The following is a 20,632-nucleotide window of genomic DNA, read 5'->3' as shown; positions in this document are numbered from 1 at the left end:
GTCTGGCATGAAAGAACCAGCAAAGATAAGAGAAGCAGCAACCAATGAGGTACAAGAAAAACCAGAAGAGGATTATGTCACAGAAGCTAAGAGAAGATGGCTTTTTTTTTTTTTTTTTTTTTTGATAAGGTCTTGCTGTGTCACCTAGGCTGGAGTGCAGTGGCACCATGCTATTGCAGGAGTCCGGGAGACAGGGCTTGATGATAGTGCCTTCAGTAAGGGACTACTGTAGATACAAGAGCATTGGACAGATTTGGGATATGTTTGAGGGATAAAGTTGACAAGACTCGCTCATGGATTGGATATGATGAAACAGGAATAAAGAGGAATGAAGGATGAAAATTAGATTTTGGCTTGAGCATCTAGGTAAGTGCAGTACCATTTGCTGAGATAAAATTGGGTAAAATAATTTTGAGGAAGAGGATATGGAACAGGAGTAACGATGGAATCAAGATTATTCTCTTGACTGTGTTAACTTTGAAACATCTCTATGTTCACTTTTTTTTTTTTTTTGTTTTGAGACGAAGTCTCGCTCTGTCACCCAGGCTGGAGTACAGTGGTGCGATCTCGGCTCACTGCAAGCTCCGCCTCCCGGGTTCACACCATTCTCCTGCCTCAGCCTCCCAGGTAGCTGGGACTACAGACGCTCGCCACCTCGCCCGGCTAATTTTTTTGTATTTTTAGTAGAGACGGAGTTTCACTGTGTTAGCCAGGATGGTCTCAATCTCCCAACCTCGTGATCCTCCCGCCTCGGCCTCCCAAAGTGCTGGGATTACAGGCGTGAGCCACCACACCCAGCCTATGTTCACTTTGAAATCCTACTAAATATCTAGGCGGAAATTTTAAGCCATTAAACTTTCATACCTGGAGTTCTGGAAAGAAGTTTAGGCTGCAGATAAGAGATTTGGGAGTCACTGGTAACATAGATTACATAGAAAGTCTTGGGACTGTATAGTGAAGAGAAGGAGGTCCATGACAATGTTTATATTTGTGGTCTGGCATGAAAGAACCAGCAAAGATAAGAGAAGCAGCAACCAATGAGGTACAAGAAAAACCAGAAGAGGATTATGTCACAGAAGCTAAGAGAAAATGGCTTTTTTTTTTTTTTTTTTTTGATAAGGTCTTGCTGTGTCACCTAGGCTGGAGTGCAGTGGCACCATCTTACCTCACTGCAGCTCCACCTCCCAGGTTCAAGCAATTCTCCCACCTCAGCCTCCCAAGTAGCTGGGATTACAGGGGCACGTCACCAAGCCCAGCTAATTTTTTTTCATTTTTAATAGAGACAGAGTTTCACCACGTTGGCAAGGCTGGTCTCAACCTCGTGACCTCAGATGATTCAACCGCCTCAGCCTCCCAAAGTGCTGGGATTATGGGCATGAGCCACCATGCCCAGCCAGAAGATGACATTTTAAGAAGAAAAGTGTAGCAACTTTATGCTGCCCTTTACATGAAGTTCAAGAGCAGGCAAAACTAATTTATGGTGATAGAAATCAGAATAGTGGTTAGCTATGTATTGGTATGACCTCTGTCTGCAGACTGGAAAGCAGAATGGGGGAACTCTCTGAGATGATATATCTTGACTGGGGTGTCGGTTTCATGAGTATACACATTCGTCAAAATTTATTGAATTATATACTTCAGTGTGTGTATTTTAGTACATGTAAAGTTGATCACAATTTTTAAAATTTTTTTAAAAACTAAACTTTTTAGAAAAGTGAATTAGTGGGCCAGAGGATCAAGCTGAAGTCTTGTTCCGGATCTCATCACAAAGAAAAAAAAGATGGGAAGTATTCAAGAAAGGTCTAGCCACATGTAAAGTTGATCCAGGAGCAGCAAAACCCATGTAACAGAAGGACTAGAGGAAAGAACACCAAGAATAGGAGAGAGGCCCTATTCAAACAGTGGCCAGGGATTTGCCTGAACTGAAAAAAGATGAATCTTCAGATTAAAAAGATACACTGATTGTCAAGCATAAGAATTTTTTTAAAACTTAAAAATACATTTGTTCACTTTTAGAATGTTAAAGAAAAATATTTATAGCTCCCAAGAGAAAAAGACAAACTGCCTATGGGGGGAGAGAATCACGCTGACATCTGGCTCATGAACATTTGATCAAATAGACGAAGGAGCAAAATGCTTTCACAGTGCAGGGAAAGGGCCTTCATGTCTAGAATTGTATTCTGTGTCAAAATACCATTCAAGAGTGTGATTAAAATAAATAGCATTTTCTGGCATACCTAGTTTGAGAAAGTTTATTATTCATAGACCCTCTGAAAAATGTCCTAGAGGATGTACTTCAGCAAAAAGAAAGATGAATGCAGAAAGGAAACATGTGGCAGGATATATGCAAAAAAGCAACATTGAGCAAAGAAATCTGTAAAACTTTTTGTTAAATCTAAACAAGTAGTGATTGTAAAGGTGGGAAAGTAGTCTTTAGTAATAATCTAGAACTAAAATTAAAATGGGAGTGAGAAGTAGAGATAATTAAAGATTTTGTCCTGTTTATGGAAGGGATATAGACTGTGATTAACTAGACAGGAAAAAAAATTATGTGTTGAAATTTTCAAGTGAGTTATAATAATAGTTGTGAATATTTTGAAATGTTTACTGGATGTACTAGATACTGTTTTAAACATTTCACATGTAGTAAGTCACTGAAACTGACAACCACATGAGGAATATACATTATCCCCATTTTATGTGGCTCATCCAGTGACGATGAGAGAAAAGGTAATATTTTCTACAGTGAATTTTTCCTTTTAGATTTTGCAGATTTTTGCAAGTAGTTTAGGTTTGAACCTAAATTTTTGCTTGTGACTTTTCATCACTTTCATTTATTTTACTGAGAAAAGAGAGAAGGATTTAAAACATGCTGATAACCTTAAAAGTTAGTCCTTTAGGGAGGTAAAACTCACTGTCAGAAAGCAGATGAGTTCAACTTTTTAATTAGCAAGTTCAGATTGCTGGTTTGCCAGAGAACCAGGGTCATGCACTTTGCCGGCATGAAGGAAGGCAGAGTGCCTCTCCCCTGCCATGGGAGCTGAGCAGTGGGGCTGTAGGATAGCAATCCAGTTTCTGCAGTGTGCCTGAAACAAACACACACCAGCACTACCCATATGATGACCCAGATGTAGACCCCTACTATAGTTTGGTAACGAATTTGAGAGGTTTCTGATTTCGTGTTTTTTCATGTGACATTGTTTGGTATTACCTCTGTCTTTATATTAGAACTTTTTCATTGGGCTTTGATCTCTGCCCCCATCTAGCAAGTGAGTAAGCTTTAAATGATTTCCTTTCATTCATTCTGCAAATATCTATTGCCTCATAGTATAGCAGGCAACGTGATAGGCACATGGTATATAGTAGGGAACAAAACAAAGTCCCTGCCTTCATAGTAGCCACAGACTAAGGAGGGAGACTGACATTAAGCAGATAAACCCACAAATCAGTATGATTACAAGCTGTGATAAATGATGTGAGAAAAGAATAAATAAAACTAGTAGCCTTAGAGAGCATATTGGGGGTAGGGGGTTTGTTGATATACAAAGATCAAGAAAAGACTAAAGGATGGGAAGGAGCCAGACTTTCAAGGACTAGGTAAAATGTATTCCAGGCAGTGGGAACAGCATGTGCAAAGACTCTGAAGCAGGAAGGAGGCAACCGTATTACAGAACCCCAAAGAAGTCAACATGATTGAAGGATAGTGAGGAAGGAAAGCAGCCAAAGACAAAAATGATTTCAAGCTTTTTAGAAAACTACTCTGACCGATGTATGCAGAATGGATTGGAAAGGAAACGGAAAACAATTTAGGAGTCTGTTGTAAACTAGAAGGTGGCTTGCCTTTGAATTGAAGCAGTAAGGATGAGGAGAACTGTAAAATTTTAAATATATTTTGGGGGTAGAGTCAATAGAACTTAATGATGGATTAGAAATCATGATAGAGAGGGAAAGAATAAAAGTATTCTCAGGATCCTGGCTTTAGTAACTGGGTAGATTGAGGTAGGAAAAGACTGAAAGAGTAATTAAGATGCCTTCAAGACCTGTGTAGACTTTGGATATATAAATCTGAAGCTCATAACTGAGCGCTAGACTAGGGATGATACACAAATGGAAAGTATATTTTTATATTTTATATACCTATAAAATATATATTTTTGTTTTTATATTTGGAATGTTTTATTGAAAGTAAGTGGACTAGATGAGGTAATGTGGGGAGAGGATACATAGAGAGAAGTCCTGATCTTAGCCTTGGGACACGCCTGCATTTGGGGATATAATAGTAGCGAAAGTAGACAGAAAATCAGATTGACAAGAAATATCCAGAGAGGCAGAAGGAGAGCATGCTGTCATGGAATCTAAGAAAAGAGATATGTCAAGAAGAAGGAAGTAATTAACTGTAATTAGGGAGTAATTAACAGATGCTGCCTACATATCTACTATTTTAACAAGAAATATGAAAAGCCCTATGAATGATTTATATTCCTTTAGGTATATACCCAGTAATGGGATTGCTGGGTCAAATGGTATTTCCGGTTCTAAATCTTTGAGGAATTGACTGTCTTCCACAGTAGTTGAACTAATTTACATTCCCACCAATAGTATAAAAGCGTTCCTATTTCTCTGCAACCTTGCCAGCATTTGTTGTTTCTTGACATTTCACTAATCACCATTCTGACTGGTGTGAGATGGTATCTCATTGTGGTTTTGATTTGCATTTCTCTAATGATCAGTGATGTTGAGATGTTTTTTATATGTTGGCTGCATGTATGTCTTTTTTCGAGAAGTGTCTGTTTATATCCTTTGCCTACTGTTTAATGGGATTGATTTTTTTCTTGTACATACATTTGCTTAATTTCCTTTTAGATTCTAGATATTAGTCCTTTGTCAGATGGATAGATTGCAAAAATTTTCTCCCATTCTGTAAGTTGTCTGTTCACTCTGATGATAATTTCATTTGCTGTGGAGAAGCTCTTTAATTTGTCATTTTTGCTTTTTTTGCAATTGCTTTTGGTGATTTCATCATAAAGTCTTTGCCCATGCCTATATCCTTGATGGTATTGCCTAGATTTTCTTCTACGGTTTTTATAGTTTAGGGTTTTACATTTAAGTCTTTAATCCATCTTGAGTTAGTTTTTATATAAGGTGTAAGGAAGGGATCCAATTTCAGTTTTCTGCATATGGCTAGCCAGTTCTCCCAGCATCATTTATTAAATAGAGAATCCTTTCCCCATTGCTTGTTTTTGTGGATATGTGCACAGGTATGTTCATTGCAGCACTATTCAAAATAGTGAAAACATGGAGTCAACCCAAATGCCCATCAATGATAGACTAGATAAAGAAAATGTGGTACACACACACCATGGAATACTATGCAGCTGTAAAAAGGAAAGAGGTTAATACCCTTTTCAGGGACATGGGTGGAGCTGGAAGCCACTATCCTCAGCAAACTAACATAGGAACAGAAAACCAGACCCCACATGTTCTCACTTATAAGTGGGAACTGAACAATGAGAACACATGGACATATGGGGGTGAATAACACACACTGGGGCCTGTTGGGGTTGGTGTGGGAGAATAGAGATCATCAGGAAGAATAGCTAATGGATGCTGGACTTAATACCTAGGTAATGGTCTGATTTGTACAGCAAACCACCGTGGCACACATTTGCCTGTGTAACAAACCTGCACATTCTGCACATGTACCTCAGAACTTAAAAAATAAAATAATTATTTAAAAAAAAAAAAAAAAGAAAGAAAGAAAGAAAAGGCCTATGAGAAAACTTTAAAGATTCATGTAAGGCACAAAGCAGAGTAGATCAAGTGGGAAGACATCTCTTGTTCTTGGATAGAACAACTGAACACCATATAAAATTAATAGATTCTCTGAGTGCAGTGGCTCTTGCCTATAATCCCAGCATTTTGAGAGGCCAAGGCGGGCAGATCACTTGAGGTCAGGAGTTCAAGACCAGCCTGGCCAACATGGTAAAACCCCATCTCTACTGTTAACACAAAAATTAGCTGGGCATGGTAGGTGCCTGTAATCCCAGCTACTCAGGAGGCTGAGGCAGGAGAATCGCTTGGACTGGGAGGCGGAGGTTGCAGTGAGCTGAGATCGCACCACTGCACTCCAGCCTGGGCAATAGAGTGAGACTCTGTGTCAAAATAATAATAATAGTAATAATAATAATAATAATGTATTTAATGTTTCAACCCAATAAAACTATCAAGGGTGGTTTGGGTCTTTAAAAATTGTTTGTTCACTGGATTCTGGTTTTTTTGCCTGAAACTATAAAACTTGATTCTGAAGTTCATATGGAAAAATATGTGTGCCAGAATAACTAGAAAGACCTTTAAAAAAGAAAAGAATTAGGAAAAAACATTAAAATGTACTTGTATCCTCTATAATTAAAACCATGTGGTAGTGATGCACAGATGGACAGACACGGCAATGAAACAGACCAGAAAGTCCAGAAATAAACTGAAGAACATATGATAAAGGCAGCATGTTAATCACAGAGGGGGAAAGATGAACTTTTTAATAGTGTTGGAACGGCTAGACAGCCATTTGTTAAAAGATAAAATTAGATCCATACCTCACACCATATACCAAAAAACTATCTAAATGATCAGAAATCTAAATGTGAAAAAGGAAAACATACAAGTACTAGAAGAAAACATAAATGCATTACTCTGTAACCCAAGTGAAGAAAGCCTTTCATACAATGACTTAAAATTTAGATGTATTATAAGAAAAAAGCTAAATTTGACTACATGTATTAAACAGCTTTGCATGGTGGAAAAAACTCTGTGATAGGCAGCCTTCTAAGATGCCCTCTACCTCCTGGTATCCATGCCCTGTGTAATCCCCTTCCCGTGAGTGTAGGCTAGACCTAGTGATTTGCTTCTGACAAAGTAGAATATGGCAAAAGTGATAGGATGTCACTTTTGAGATTAGGCCACAAAATACTGTGACTCTGTGACTTCTGTCTTGTTCACACTCACACTCAAGCAAGCCGCCGTGTGGTGAGCTGCCTTATGAGAGGCCCACATGGCAAGGAGCTGTTGACTGCTCATATGTAGAAATGCAATTAATTTTTGTGTGTTGCTCTTATGTGCAGCAACACCGCTATTTAATTTTCTTTTAGTTATAATAGTTTTTTTAAAAAATTTTTTTTATCTAGAGATCTGCTTGATTTCCTTTGAGGAAAGTTACATTATACATAAGTAGTATCCATTTTGTTTTTCCCTCAGTCATTTACCAATTATCTCTTGGTCTCACTATGTTGACTAGACCTCCAGAGCAATGCTGAGCAGGACCCATGACAGAGCCACCCTTCTCTTGTAGCTGTTTGTAAAAAGAATGCTTCTAAGGTTACCCTTTTATGAACAATATTTGCTGTAGGATTTTGGCAAACAGACTTTATGAGTTTGAGGAAGTCCCTTCTATACCTAGTTTAGTAAGAGTTATCTTAAAGTGTTTTATTTTACTGAAGACTTTTTTTGCATACCTTATGAGGCTAATGAAATTCTATTGATAGTTTGCTAAGATTTGGTTTGGTTTTTTACGAGGTGTCTTGAATTTTATTGAATAGTTTTCTATTGAGATGACCATATGGTTTTCTCCCTTAACCCTATTTCTTTTTTTCATCCAGGTATAAGATGATCTCTGAATTCACCTGGCCCAACCATGACCTTCCTTCAGATAAAGAGGCTGTCAAGAAACTGATTGAACGGTGTGGTTTTCAGGATGATGTAGCTTATGGGAAGACCAAAATTTTCATTCGAACACCCCGAACGTTGTTTACCTTGGAAGAACTCCGTGCCCAGATGCTCATAAGGATTGTTCTCTTTCTACAAAAGGTAATTTTATATTTTCTATATAAGGATAAGATGTTGCTTTTATGTTCTTAAAAATTTGTTGCATATTTTATTTAATTCAAGAAATATTCCTGGATGGTATGTTGTTTTGTGTCTATGCATATCTTGAAATGTTTTCTGTTGCCTTCACACATGGAAAACTTACTTGGTTGCCCAAGTTCAAAATTATTTTATCTTCAAAACTCTGAAGACATTTTGTCTTTAAACTTGGAGAGATGTCTGAACCAGTTTTTCTGTCTTTTACCCTTAACTATGTTTTTGCCATCAGCTTAAATGTGTAAAGGACTTTTTTTTTTTTTCTCTCGAGACGGAGTCTCACTCATCTCGCCTAGGCTGGAGTGCCGTGGCACATTCTTGGCTTACTACAACCTCCACCTCCAGGGTTCAAGCGATTCTCCTGCCTCAGCCTCCCAAGTAGCTGAGATTACAGACGCACACCCCCACACCCAGCTAATTTTCATATTTTTAGTAGAGATGGGGTTTCACCATGTTGGTCAGGCTGGTCTCAAACTCGTGACCTCGTGATCTGTGCTCCTCAGCCTCCCAAAGTGCTGAGATTACAGGAATGAGCCACCAAGCCTAGTCACGTAAAGGACTTCTAAACCTTGTAATTAAAAAATGTTGCCAACATGTTTTGAAATTGCCTCCTTCACCTATCATTACCCGCTCACCACCACTTGTCCGCAGTGTTGACTCAATGCTTGTTAGTTGATGGTACTGTACCTATCATCATTGGTCTGTGCAAGGCCCCTTCTCATTTCATTCACTCATTCATGTATGTCTTTTTATCCCCCATAGCCTTTCCCATATCTTCCATATGAACTATTTTAATGCAAAAAATTGTAGAGCTATATGAAAAATCATGTACCTCTGTGAGGATGTCCTTGGGATATATACCTAGGAGAAATGTTGCTGGATCATAGGGCATGTGTATACCTAATTGATATAAATAGTGCCAAGTTGTCACGCATGAGCCAGTTTGCACCACCAACAGCTGTATGTATATGAGGGTTACTGCATGCCATATCCCTACCACTATCTTCCAGCTACCTACATTTTGTCAGATTAATAGATAGAATGATATCTCATTGTTGTTTTACCTTGTATTTCTCTGATTACCTTTGAGTTTGATTATCTCATTAAAGGCTTCTTTGCTTGCTGCATTTTCCTGTAAACTGTGTGTTCATATTCTTTGTCTATTTTTCTACTCGAGCTGGTACTTTCTTGTTGATTAGCAGAAATGCCTTCAATATTCCAAACATTAACCTCTTATTTACTTTAGACGTTATATATTCTCCTATTCTGTAAGCATTCTGATGAACTTTATCCATAAGATGCTTTGTTGGACCAAATTCTTAATTTTGACATAATCAAATTTTTCAATATTTTGCCTTATAGTTTGTGATTTGGAATTTTCTTTAAGAAGGCTTTTCATGACTCTCAGTCACAAAGATATTCTGTATTTTCTTCTATGAACTGTACAGTTTTACCTTTCACATTTAGGTCTTTAATTCATTTAGAATCCACCTACATACGTGGTTTTATATAGGAAACTAATTTTATTTTTCTCCATATGGTGAGAAAGTTTTCTCAATATCGTCTACTAAGCAATCTGTCCTTTTCCCATTGATTTGCAGTGCCACTTTTATTATATATTAAGTTCCTGTATGTAGATAGGAAATAGTTTTATTCACACTATTACACACACACACACACACACACACACACACACACACCCCCTATCTCTGTGTACTCTATTCTGTTCCATTTTTCTATTTGCCTGTTTTTGCACTAATGCAACACAGCTTTTATTATAATATATATTAGTGTATTAGAGAGTTTATCTTTTCTATTTCTTTATTAAGGTTGATTAACCGATACATAGACCTTTATTCTGCAGTATACATTTTAATGTGCATAAGTTTATTAAATTCAATAATTTTTATTAGGATTGAACTGAATATAAATTAATTTGAAATGATTAACATTTCTACAATATTAAATCATCTATTAAGAGTGTAATATAGATTTACTTAAATCATCTTTGTTAAACTTTAGACTTAGGCCCTATGAATTCGTGGTTAATTCCTGGATACTTTATTATTTTTGTTGCTGATGTGAATTTTTAAATTATATTTTCTATATGGCAATGTTAGTACAGAGAAATAATATTGACGTATGTTGCTTTATCTAAATCTAGAATTAAACCTTTCTTGATTTATATTTGTTGATTCTGTTGGCTTTCCTAGGTAAATAATTATATCATGTATAAATAATGAGTTTTTTCTTCCAGTTGCCAAGATGTTTCTAAGTGTTGGTTTCTTTTTATTTATTTTGCCTAGAACTCAGGAAAACATTTGGACTGGAATACTAAATTCTGTTTCATCCCAAAACATTTTCCTTCTATTAATTTTTTTTAATGTTGCTTTCATTGAGTTCTGTTTTATTTCTCAAGAATGCTTGTAAATTTTCATGTTGGATCTCTGTTTTCTGCCATAGTAAATTATTTTCAAGTATCTGTTCTTCTCTGTCTTCAAGTCCTGGAATCCTTTCCCTTGGATCTTAAGTACTTACCTGTAGGCTTGTTTTTAGGGGTTTTTGCCCCCGCCCCCAGATCTGTTACTGTGTCTTTTTTCTTTCTACCTGTTCAAGAGATTGATTCGAGCTCAGAGTTAGGCTCTGAACCAGGGTAGCCATACCTCTCAGTTTGCTTAGGACAGTCCTGGTTTATGGCAATTGCCTGTTGTGACTATTAGTAGTACCCCTTTTACTCTCAAAGTGTTCCAGTATGGAGAAACTACATAATCACTCTACCCTGGAACTCACTTTCTGTCTACATGGCGCCTGGTAGATTCCTCTTTTTAAATCTACAGCGATAGTTTGTTTACTTCCTTCACAATTGTCAGTGTCCCACAGACTTAAGTCTGTGGCAGCTCTGCTAGCCAAAGATGGGCCCGGCTCATACATAAAAAGATACAATTCCAGGTGTGCTACTAGGGCTGCAGCCAGTAGGCTTCTTCCTTTCCTGGTTCTCTCTGACAGCACTGTGCTTCTAGAAATGCTGAGTGCCATTACCAGTCCCTATCTCTGCTTTTTTTTCTGGTGAAAAATTAGTCTCTCTCTAGGAAAGAGATTCTAAAAGAGAAGGGACAATGGCTTCAAACATTATCGTATGTGCAGTGAAGGGAAAACTGTCCAGTCTTCTCTGTGAGACAGATCTCACATTTCTTCACCATAAGGCAGTGGAGTAGGGAATATAACGGTCTCCTTCCCTATGCTTAAGGAGACCGTTGCAGGGTATCTTATGTGTGACCTACTGATTATGTTTTTTAGATCAACTCCACAGGTCATAAAATTAGAGGAAATTTCTCTGGGCTTTTGGGAATGGATCATCAGTCACCTAACCATGTGATGTGTGTTTTTACTTTTTCTGTATCCTTATAGAAATTTAATGGGAAGTTAGGAGAGACAGTATCAGGAACTGTTATTATAAACAAAAATCTCCAACAATTGATTTTTATTTCCTTTTAAAATAAAAATAGCTGTACTGATTATATAAATAAATTGTGCTCATTGTAAGAACAAATTTAAAACATACAAAAAATGTAAGGGAAAATGTGAAAAAGTCACCTAAAACCCCGCCATCCAGAGGTAACATCATTAACATTGTGGTGGTCATCCTTTTTGATATCTTTCTGTGCATATAGACAAACATATCTAATATAATATAAACGAGATCATAGTTGATATGAGTGTATTTTTATGATCAACTCTCTCTTTTTTCTGCAATAATTTGTACTCTCTTTTTTCCCCACATTTATCCTCTCTGCCCACATTTCTTCTTACCCCTTATGTTGAGAGTCCTCAAGACTAACCCATTTTGATGATTCACTAGAAGGATTCACAGGACTCAGCATAGTGTTGTACTGATGAATAGAATTTATTACAGCAAGAGGATCAAAGCAAAATCAGCAAAGGGAAAAGGCATAAGGAGTGAGATCCAGAGGAAACCAGGAGCAGGCTTCCAAGAGTCTTCTCCCGGTAGAGTGGTACCAGATGCACTCAGTTCCTCCAGCAGTGAGCTGTGTCAACACATGCCAAGTGTTGCCTACCAGGGGAGCTCTTTAGAGACTCAGTACTCAAAGTTTTTACTGGGAACTGGTTATTTAGGCACCTTCTACTTATCATTTACCAAAATTCCAGTTTCTCAGAAGAGAAATCAGGTATTCAGCACAATTTACATTTTTTGTATAAACACAGTTTAAACACAATAAACCAATCTCATCACTCAGGGAAAGTTTTGTATCAACGTAGGGAACTGTTGACCAGCAAGTTCCCAGACACCAGCCAAGGACCTGTAGGGACCAGCCCCACAGGGTCGGTGGATTTTTCTCCTTGTGTGTGGAGATGAGAGATTGTAGAAATGAAGACATAAGACAAATAAAAGACAGCTGGGCCTGGGGGACCACTACCACCAAGACACAGAGACCGATAGTGACCCCGAATGCCAGGCTACACTGATATTTATTGGATACAAAACAAAGGGGCAGGGTAAGGAGTGTGAGCCATCTCCAGTGATAGGTAATGTCATATGGGTCATGTGTCCACTGGGCAGGGGGGCCCTCCCCTGCCTGGCAGCCGAAGCAGAGAGAGAGAGACAGCTTACGCCATTATTTCTGCATATCACAGACTTTTAGTACTTTCCCTAATTTTGCTACTGCTATCTAAAAGGCAGAGCCAGGTGTACAGGATGGAACATGAAAACAGACTAGTAGTGTGACCACTGAGACACAACATCACAGGCAGATGGTTAGGCCTCCAGATAACTGCGGGTGGGCCTGACTAATATCAAGCCCTCCACAAGAGGTGGAGGAGTAGAGTCTTCTCCAAACTCTGCCGGGGAAAGGGAGACTCCCTTTCCTGGTCTGCTAAGTAGTGGGTGTTTTTCCTTGGCACTGACGCTACCGCTAGACCATGGTCCGCTTGGCAATGGGCATCTTCCCAGATGCTGGTGTTACCGCTAGACCGAGGAACCCTCTAGTGGCCCTGTCTGGGCGTGACAGAGGGCTCACACTCTTGTCTTCTAGTCCCTTCTCTCTATGTCCCTTCAGCTCTGTATGGCCTGGTTTTTCCTAGGTTATAATTGTAGAGTAAAGATTATTATAATATTGGAATAAAGAGTAAGTGCTACAAACTAGTGATTAATGATATTCATATATAATCATGTCTATGATCTAGATCTAGTATAACTCTTGTTTTATATATTTTATTATGCTGGAACAGCTCGTGCCCTCGGTCTCTTGTCTTGGCACCTGGGTGGCTTGCCACCACAAGGACCAACCTTGCAAGCAGACCACTGTAAGCATAGTAGTCTCAGGCCTGCTATGTAAACTCTTTTCTGAGAACCCCCATAGTTTTCCCTAAACTTTAATAGATATATTTATACATGTAGCCTTCCATACTTGTGCGTTCATTTCTATGCACTGGATTCCCAGGAGTGAGATTGTTAAGTGAAGAGTATATATGGTTTTAATCTTAAGAAATATTTCAACCCACAATGCAAGTGAACTCTTTTCTCTAAATTTTTACCACAGTGGCTTTTACCAGGCTATTTAATTTTTTCCATTGTGATCAGTAAGAAATGATACCTTATTTCTACATTTTTTAATTTCCGTGACTACCCTTGAGTGTGTGCTTATTGACTTTTTGGATTGCCTCTCTTGTTACTTATATTCTCGGCCCATGTTTATATTGGATGGTTCATATTTTTCCTATGAATTTGTGGGAACTATCTGTATATAAAATGCATTAATATTATATATCACAGTTATTTTTTTAGAGTTGTCATTTGACTCTGTTCATCGTAAACTCTTCCATGTGAAAATTTTCACTCTCAATATAATGAAATTTGTCTTCTTTTTCTTTATAGCATCTGGGTTTCTTCTAAAAAAATTAATAGATCTGGGGGGCTGGGTGCAGTGGCTCACACCTGTAATCCCAGCACTTTGGGAGGCCAAGGTGGGTGGATCATGAGGTCAGGAGATCGAGACCATCCTAGCTAACACGGTGAAACCCCGTCTCTACTAAAAATACAAAAAATTAGCCAGGCGTGGTGGTGGGCGCCTGTAGTCCCAGCTACTCGGGAGGCTGAGGCAGGAGAATGGTGTGAACTCGGGAGGCGGCGCTTGCAGTAAACTGAGATCGGGCCACTGCACTCCAGCCTGGGCGACAGAGTGAGACTCCATCTTAAAAAAAAAAAAAATTATAGATCTGGAATTTATTTTTGTACATGATTTTGTTCCAGGTGAATAACTAGATGTTTTAATTTTGTTTATTTAAACATTTCTCTTTTTTCCACTAAATTGAAATTTCACCTTTGTTCAGTGTTAATCTTCCATACATTCATGAATGTATTTCAGGACTCATCATTTTATTTTACAATCAATTCCTATGGCAATACCATGCTGTTTTTGTTGTAGTACAGCATAATAGATTTTAATATCTGAGAACCTGGCTTTAGGTGTATTTTCATACGTTTTCTGTGTCTTAATAGAGATTTAGGCTAGGTGCGGTGGCTCATGCCTGTAATCCCAGCACTTTGGGAGGCTGAGGCGGGCAGATCACTTGAGGCCAGGAGTTCAAAACCAGCCTGGCCAACTATGGCAAAACCCCATCTCTACTAAAAATACAAAGATTAACCGGATGTGGTAGCGTGCACCTATAATCCCAGCTACTCAGGAGGCTGAAGAACGAGAATTGCTTGAATCACAGGGAGAAGTTGCAGTGACCCAAGATTGTGCCACTGCACTCCAGCCTGGATGACAGAGTGAGACTCCATCTCCAAAAAAAAAAAAAAAATTAGAGATGTATTGGTAAAGTTGTAGAAGGGACAGTCAAAAATGTTGATTGTATTAGTCTGGTCTTATGCTGCTAATAAAGACATACCCAAGACTGGGTAATTTATGAAGGAAAGAGGTTTAATTGACTCACAGTTCCACCTGACTGGGGAGGCCTCACAATCATGGCAGAAGGTGAAAGGCATGTCTTAACATGGTGGCCGGCAAAGAGAGAGATGAGAGGCAAGTGAAACAGATTTTCTCTTATAAAACCATCAGATCTCGTGAGACTTATTCACTACCATGAGAACAGTGTGGTGGAAACAGCACCCATGATTCAATTACCTCCCACCAGGTCCCTCCCAGAACGTGGGAATTATGGGAGCTACAATTCAAGATGAGATTTGGGTGGGGACACAGCCAAATCATATCATTAACTAAAACCAGAACCTCCAAAATTTGTCGTTCTTAGAGAGATACAAACTGTGTTACTTTCCGATGCATAAAAAAATGTATAGTCTTCTATCATAATCTAAACCGTTAACTACTCAGTATCAAGAATTACAGATAATTGGCCGGGTGCAGTGGCTCACGCCTGTAATCCCAGCACTTTAGGAGGCCGAGGTGAGCGGATCACAGGTCAGGAGATGGAGACCATCCTGGCTGACATGGTGAAACCCCGTCTCTACTAAAAAAAAATACAAAAAATTAGCTGAGCGTAGTGGCGGGCGCCTGTAGTCCCAGCTACTGGGGAGGCTGAGATAGGAGAATGGCGTAAACCCGGGAGGTGGAGCTTGCAGTGAGCCAAGATGGCGCCACGGCACTCCAGCCTGGGTGACAGAGCCAGAGTCTGCCTAAAAAAAAAAAAAAAAAAAAAAAAAAAAAACGATAATCTGTTTAGTGCATATTGTTTCTCTTAGTATACAGTCAACCCTCTGTATATGCAGGTTTTGCATCCTGTGAATATTGTATTTTCTATCTGCATTGGGGTGAAAAACACCTCTGTATAAGTGGACCCACACAGTTCAAACCTGAGATATTTAAGGGTCAGCTGTACTCAGTCGTGTGCTTGATATTGTAAGGAATTTGTGAAATGAGTAGAAAGATCTTTTTTTTAAAGAAATAACTATCTAGATTGCAAAGACTTAGTGATTTTATAGTGGATAAGTTGTAGCAATACAAGTTCATGTCGAAAAATGAAAAAATATAATTTTATATTATTTAAAATGTTATTTTATATTAAATGCAAATTTAAATTGTTATATCACTGTTGTGTAATACTTTTTTGTTATATCTTTACCTCTCTACACATTTATTGCATATTTGTAATAGCTGACTTAGTCCTTCATAGGATTCCTCAATCTACATTTCCTCAATCAGTCTACTATTACTGGGCATTTAGGCGTTTCTAATTCTTCACTCTCACAGGTCTCATTGCATTGCACATCCCTGTTTACCTAGAGCAGTGCTTGACAAATACTAACAATTCAGTGAATGTTAGCTGCTGTTATTACTACTAGTGCTGCTACTACTACCATTGACTATTTCTAAATATCCTTGATTATTTTGTTGGAATAAATTCTCAGACACAAAATTGTTGATTTAAAAGATGTACACTTTTAAGATTTTCTATACCCATTTTCGAATGGCCCCTAGAAAGATTGTACCAATTTATGCTCCAACCAACTAATGTGTGAAGGAGTTTGTCTCACTGATGCACTATTTTCATTTTTTAAAACACTCTTTGTGAATGACTCAAAACCGGAATATTTTGTCTGAATATTGAAAAATGTATTTTATAAAAAGCCCCAGTTATACTATACCCATTAAAAGAAATAAATCAATGTAGCCAGTGAGATTTTTATAAAGGTCATTCTTCTCTATCTTTCATAATGCACATTTGATTCATTTACCCACATACCCTCTACATTTGAGTTTGTGTGTGTGTTCCTTATTTCACATTTGAATGAGAAATCACTAAGATGGTATTTCTAGAAGGCACTGAAGAAACTATATAAGTTTTCAAAATTACAGCTTTAAGAAAGGAGGTGCTAAGAAATCAGTAAAGTATGTTGTCATTTCAGCAGCAAACACGCGGATGGAGCTGAGTTGAAGTATACAGTGATTTAGCGTATTATGAGATAAATCTGTTCACATTGATTTTGTTATTTTAGCTTTTTTTCTTCTTCAGCCTGGCCCTTTCTGGTTTGGGATTTATCATTCATCTTCTATGTGTCATATTCATTAATTCCCAGAAAATAGGACACTTATTTGTTGCATGGTTGGGGAAATCCTGAAAGAAGACTGTAGTTTTAACTTTTAACTAATAATTAACAATTAGCTGATTTTTAATGAAAACAGTGTACCAAATGCATAACTGAGATTTATAATCCTCTAATATTCTGTAACCATTCAGACTAAAATGTTTTGTTGTCTTGGAAGAGGGATGGGATATGAAAGCCTTCAGAAAACTTCCTTTCTTTTTTGGTAGATACATAGTTTATATTTGTGTTCTCATTCTAGGGAATCATAGGGCAAGATCAAAATTGTCAATAGCCAGGCACTGTAGCAGGCATCTGTAATCTCACCTACCCAGGAGGCTAAGGCAGGAGGATCACTTGAGCCCAGGAGTTCAATACCACCCTTGGCAACACAGCAAGACACCTATCTCAAAAAAAAAAACAAGCAAAAGGGATCAAAATTGATATATAAAGTTGTGTTAAGAATGGATTCTCAAAGGGAGATAGAAAAGAATTGAGAAAGTTTGTCTGTTTTTTGTCCATTAACAACAAATTTGGACAGGTAGATAAATTGGAAAAATAGATTTCTTGACCCAACTATAACACAGATAGGTGCCTGTGTGAATTGTGTTTATCTGGGGAAATTGGCCCTTTTTTAAAGGGTATCTATAATTAATTATAGACAGAGATCTTAAATGCTCACTGTGTCACATAGTCGGACCATTTCAGATTGCATAGCTTTGATTGTAGCTCTAGAAATAGAATCAGCTCTTCCGGTGTAGTTAAGAGGGCAAGGCCCTTCCTCTGTCACTCAGTGAAAGCTACTAAACATACAAATTATTTCTCAAAACGGTAATGTCTTAAGACTCTAATCTTTTTCCTCTGAGCAATTTGTAGGTAACTTAGCATCACAGTTACAGCTTATGAATTCTACAGCAGCAAGAATTGTCAACTCTTTGGAAATTTAAATTATGCTGCCCTTACCTGCTCCACATTCCATGCTATGAGTTTTCCAGTTTTTTTCCAGGCCTAAATGTGACTCGCAGCTTGTAGCATCCATGATACAGTGAACTGTGGGGTCCACAGTCAAGCTTGAATTTGAAGTCAGTTGGCAGTCTTCCATTGTAGTTGTGTGAAACTACAGACATGTCTTTACAGGAAATAATATAAATCCTTGCTGTAAATATTCAGATGCATTCAGTCCCAAGAATTTATTGTTGCTTATCTGGTAGACTCCTAATTAGAGGATGATAGTAATTTGATTATTAAATCATTGCAAAATTGATGCAATTCCAAAAGCAGAATAGCAGTAGGGGGGCGAGGAGGGACAAAGGAATGAGTGGAGAAGAAACTCTATGGAAAGACATGAAAGAGAAAAAGATATGAAAAAGATAAAGCCAAGAACAGGGAAAAAAAAGCCTCAAGCTAGTGAAATAAAATATTCAAGATATAGGCTAAAATTATATGATTGTTTCTAATTTTATGTGGAATTCAAGGTGGAATTATAGGGTAGTTAGGGATCTTTTCTTAATTCAAAATAAACATTTGGCCTTCCCCTAGCAAACTAATATTATGAAAATATTGTTCAAAAATAGGGCTATGTGATTTTATCAATAAATCAGTGCATGCATAATGTGTATACAAATAGTAGGCACACCATGTACATATATGCACACAAGTATAATAGTGGGAAAGGAAAAACAGAAGCATGTAAAACTCAGCATCGTCTTCGTGCTGGTTCATGGGAAAATTTTTTTCTCTTCTTATATCAGGATTAGCTGTACTTCTCCCGGGCCACTGTCCTCAAACTGGCAGTCATATTGTGGGGAGGGGCCAGGCTGCTGCGTAGCCTCCTTGTGAGCTTTCCTTAAGCAGTGATGTTAGACAGCCTTGAAGTATTCCTGCACTTAATGGAAATGTTTCTAGTGGTTTCTACTTTTGATTGATACTGGTTGACACAGATACATTTGAACATGCAAACATGCTAAGGTAGTCATCTATTCGAGTTGTGTTAAGAGTACTGTACTTTGGCAGGGCATGGGGGCTCACGCCTGTAATCCTAGCACTTTGGGAAGCCGAAGCTGGAGTATTACCTGAGGCCAGGAGTTCAAGACCAGCCTGGGCCACATAGCGAAACCCCATCTCTACTTAAATAAAAATAAAATATTAACTGAGCATAGTGGAGCACACCTGTAGTCCCAGCGACTCAGAAGACTGAGGCAGGAAGATCACTTGAGCCCAGGAGTTCTAGGCTATGGTAAGACGTGATTGCAGCACTGAATTTCAGCCTAGGTGACAGAGTGTGAGCCTGTCTTTAAAAAAAAAAATGAAAGTTTTAAAAAGAGTAATGTACCTTAAAAATCAAGAATAGATGAATTATGTCAAATTACTTTTCAACAGATATCAGGATGCTCATGTCATTTTTTTCTCTTGAATTATCGGTACAGAGAATTCTAACCAATTTGATAGCAGTATGATGTTTGCCTAACAAGATAAAATGGACACTTCTCCCTTTTTGTCTATATTTTGGAACAGTCTAGCCTTGGAGTTAATCTGTTGAGGTTAAACTCCCTTGTGAAGCCATCTGGAAGGGGGTGTTTGTTGGAGTGTAACTCTTCAGCAGCTTACTCTAGTTCTTTGTGATAATTGATCTGTTTTTATTTTGTGGGATTAGTTTTGGTAATTTATATTTTCCTAGAAAATCATTCAGATTCTCTAATTGACCAGAATTAAACAAAGTAGTCTCTTACATTTCTTCTCATTTCCCTTGAATCTGTAGTCATTCCCTCTTACCGTTTCTTGTTTTGTGAATTTAATTTATGCTTATTATCTTTTTTCTTCATCAACTTTAGTTAATGATGTATTTTATTTTTTTCCTCAGAAAATCAGCTCTGATTTATTTATTCTACCATTTTTTTTTTTTTTTTTTTTTTTTTTTTTTTTTTTTTTTTTTTGAGATGGAGTATCACTCTGTCATCCAGGCTGGAGTGCAGTGGCGTGATCACAGCTCACTGCAACCTCCACCTCCCGAGTCAAGAGATTCTCCTGCCTCAACCTCCCAAGTAGCTGGGATTACAGGCGCACACCACCATACCTGGCTAATTTTTGTATTTTTAGTAGAGACAGGGTTTCACCATGTTGGCCAGGCTGGTCTCGAACTCCTGACCTCAAGTGATCCACCCGCTTTGGCCTCCCAAAGTGCTGGGATTACAGGCATGAGCCACCGTGTCCGGCCCATTTTCTTATTTCTAATTTATTAATTTTTTTCTTTTATCAATTCCTCCCCTTTTTGGAATATAAAGAGCAGAGGCAATCAATTTATCTTTCTCCAACTTCTGGAATTGAATACTTCATTCAGTTTTTTCTTTCACATTTATTAGTAATGAACTATAAAATTTGTTGTGGATCTGCTTCTGCTGTATCTGTATCAGGGGTTCCCAACCCTTGTGCCACAGACTGGTACTGGTTTGTGGCCTGTTAGGAACTGGGCCCCACAGCAGGAGATGAGCGGAGGGCAAGCAAGCTCCACGTCCTGTCAGATGAGCAGCGGCATTAGATTCTCCTGGAGCAGGAACCCTGTTGTGTGTGAAATGCCCATGCAAGGGATCTAGGTTGTACACTCCTTATAAGAATATGATGCCTGATGATCTGGTGGAACAGTTTCATCCCGAAACCATC

The 20,632-nt window shown here is 38.1% G+C and overlaps 1 protein-coding gene across 1 annotated transcript in view; it reads left to right on the top strand.

The window, feature by feature from the left end:
* MYO1D (myosin ID) overlaps window positions 1-20,632 on the top strand; it is a 315,887-nt gene that overhangs the window by 68,450 nt on the left and 226,805 nt on the right. Inside the window, exon 15 of the mRNA XM_011992864.1 lies at window positions 7,653-7,860. Within this exon, the coding sequence (XP_011848254.1) occupies window positions 7,653-7,860 (208 nt within the window). The remainder of the gene's footprint in view (window positions 1-7,652; window positions 7,861-20,632) is intronic.

The sequence above is a fragment of the Mandrillus leucophaeus genome, unplaced genomic scaffold (assembly GCF_000951045.1).
Source record: "Mandrillus leucophaeus isolate KB7577 unplaced genomic scaffold, Mleu.le_1.0 Scaffold419, whole genome shotgun sequence".
NCBI lineage: Eukaryota > Metazoa > Chordata > Mammalia > Primates > Cercopithecidae > Mandrillus > Mandrillus leucophaeus.
This window is presented reverse-complemented; position numbering and strand designations above follow the sequence as displayed.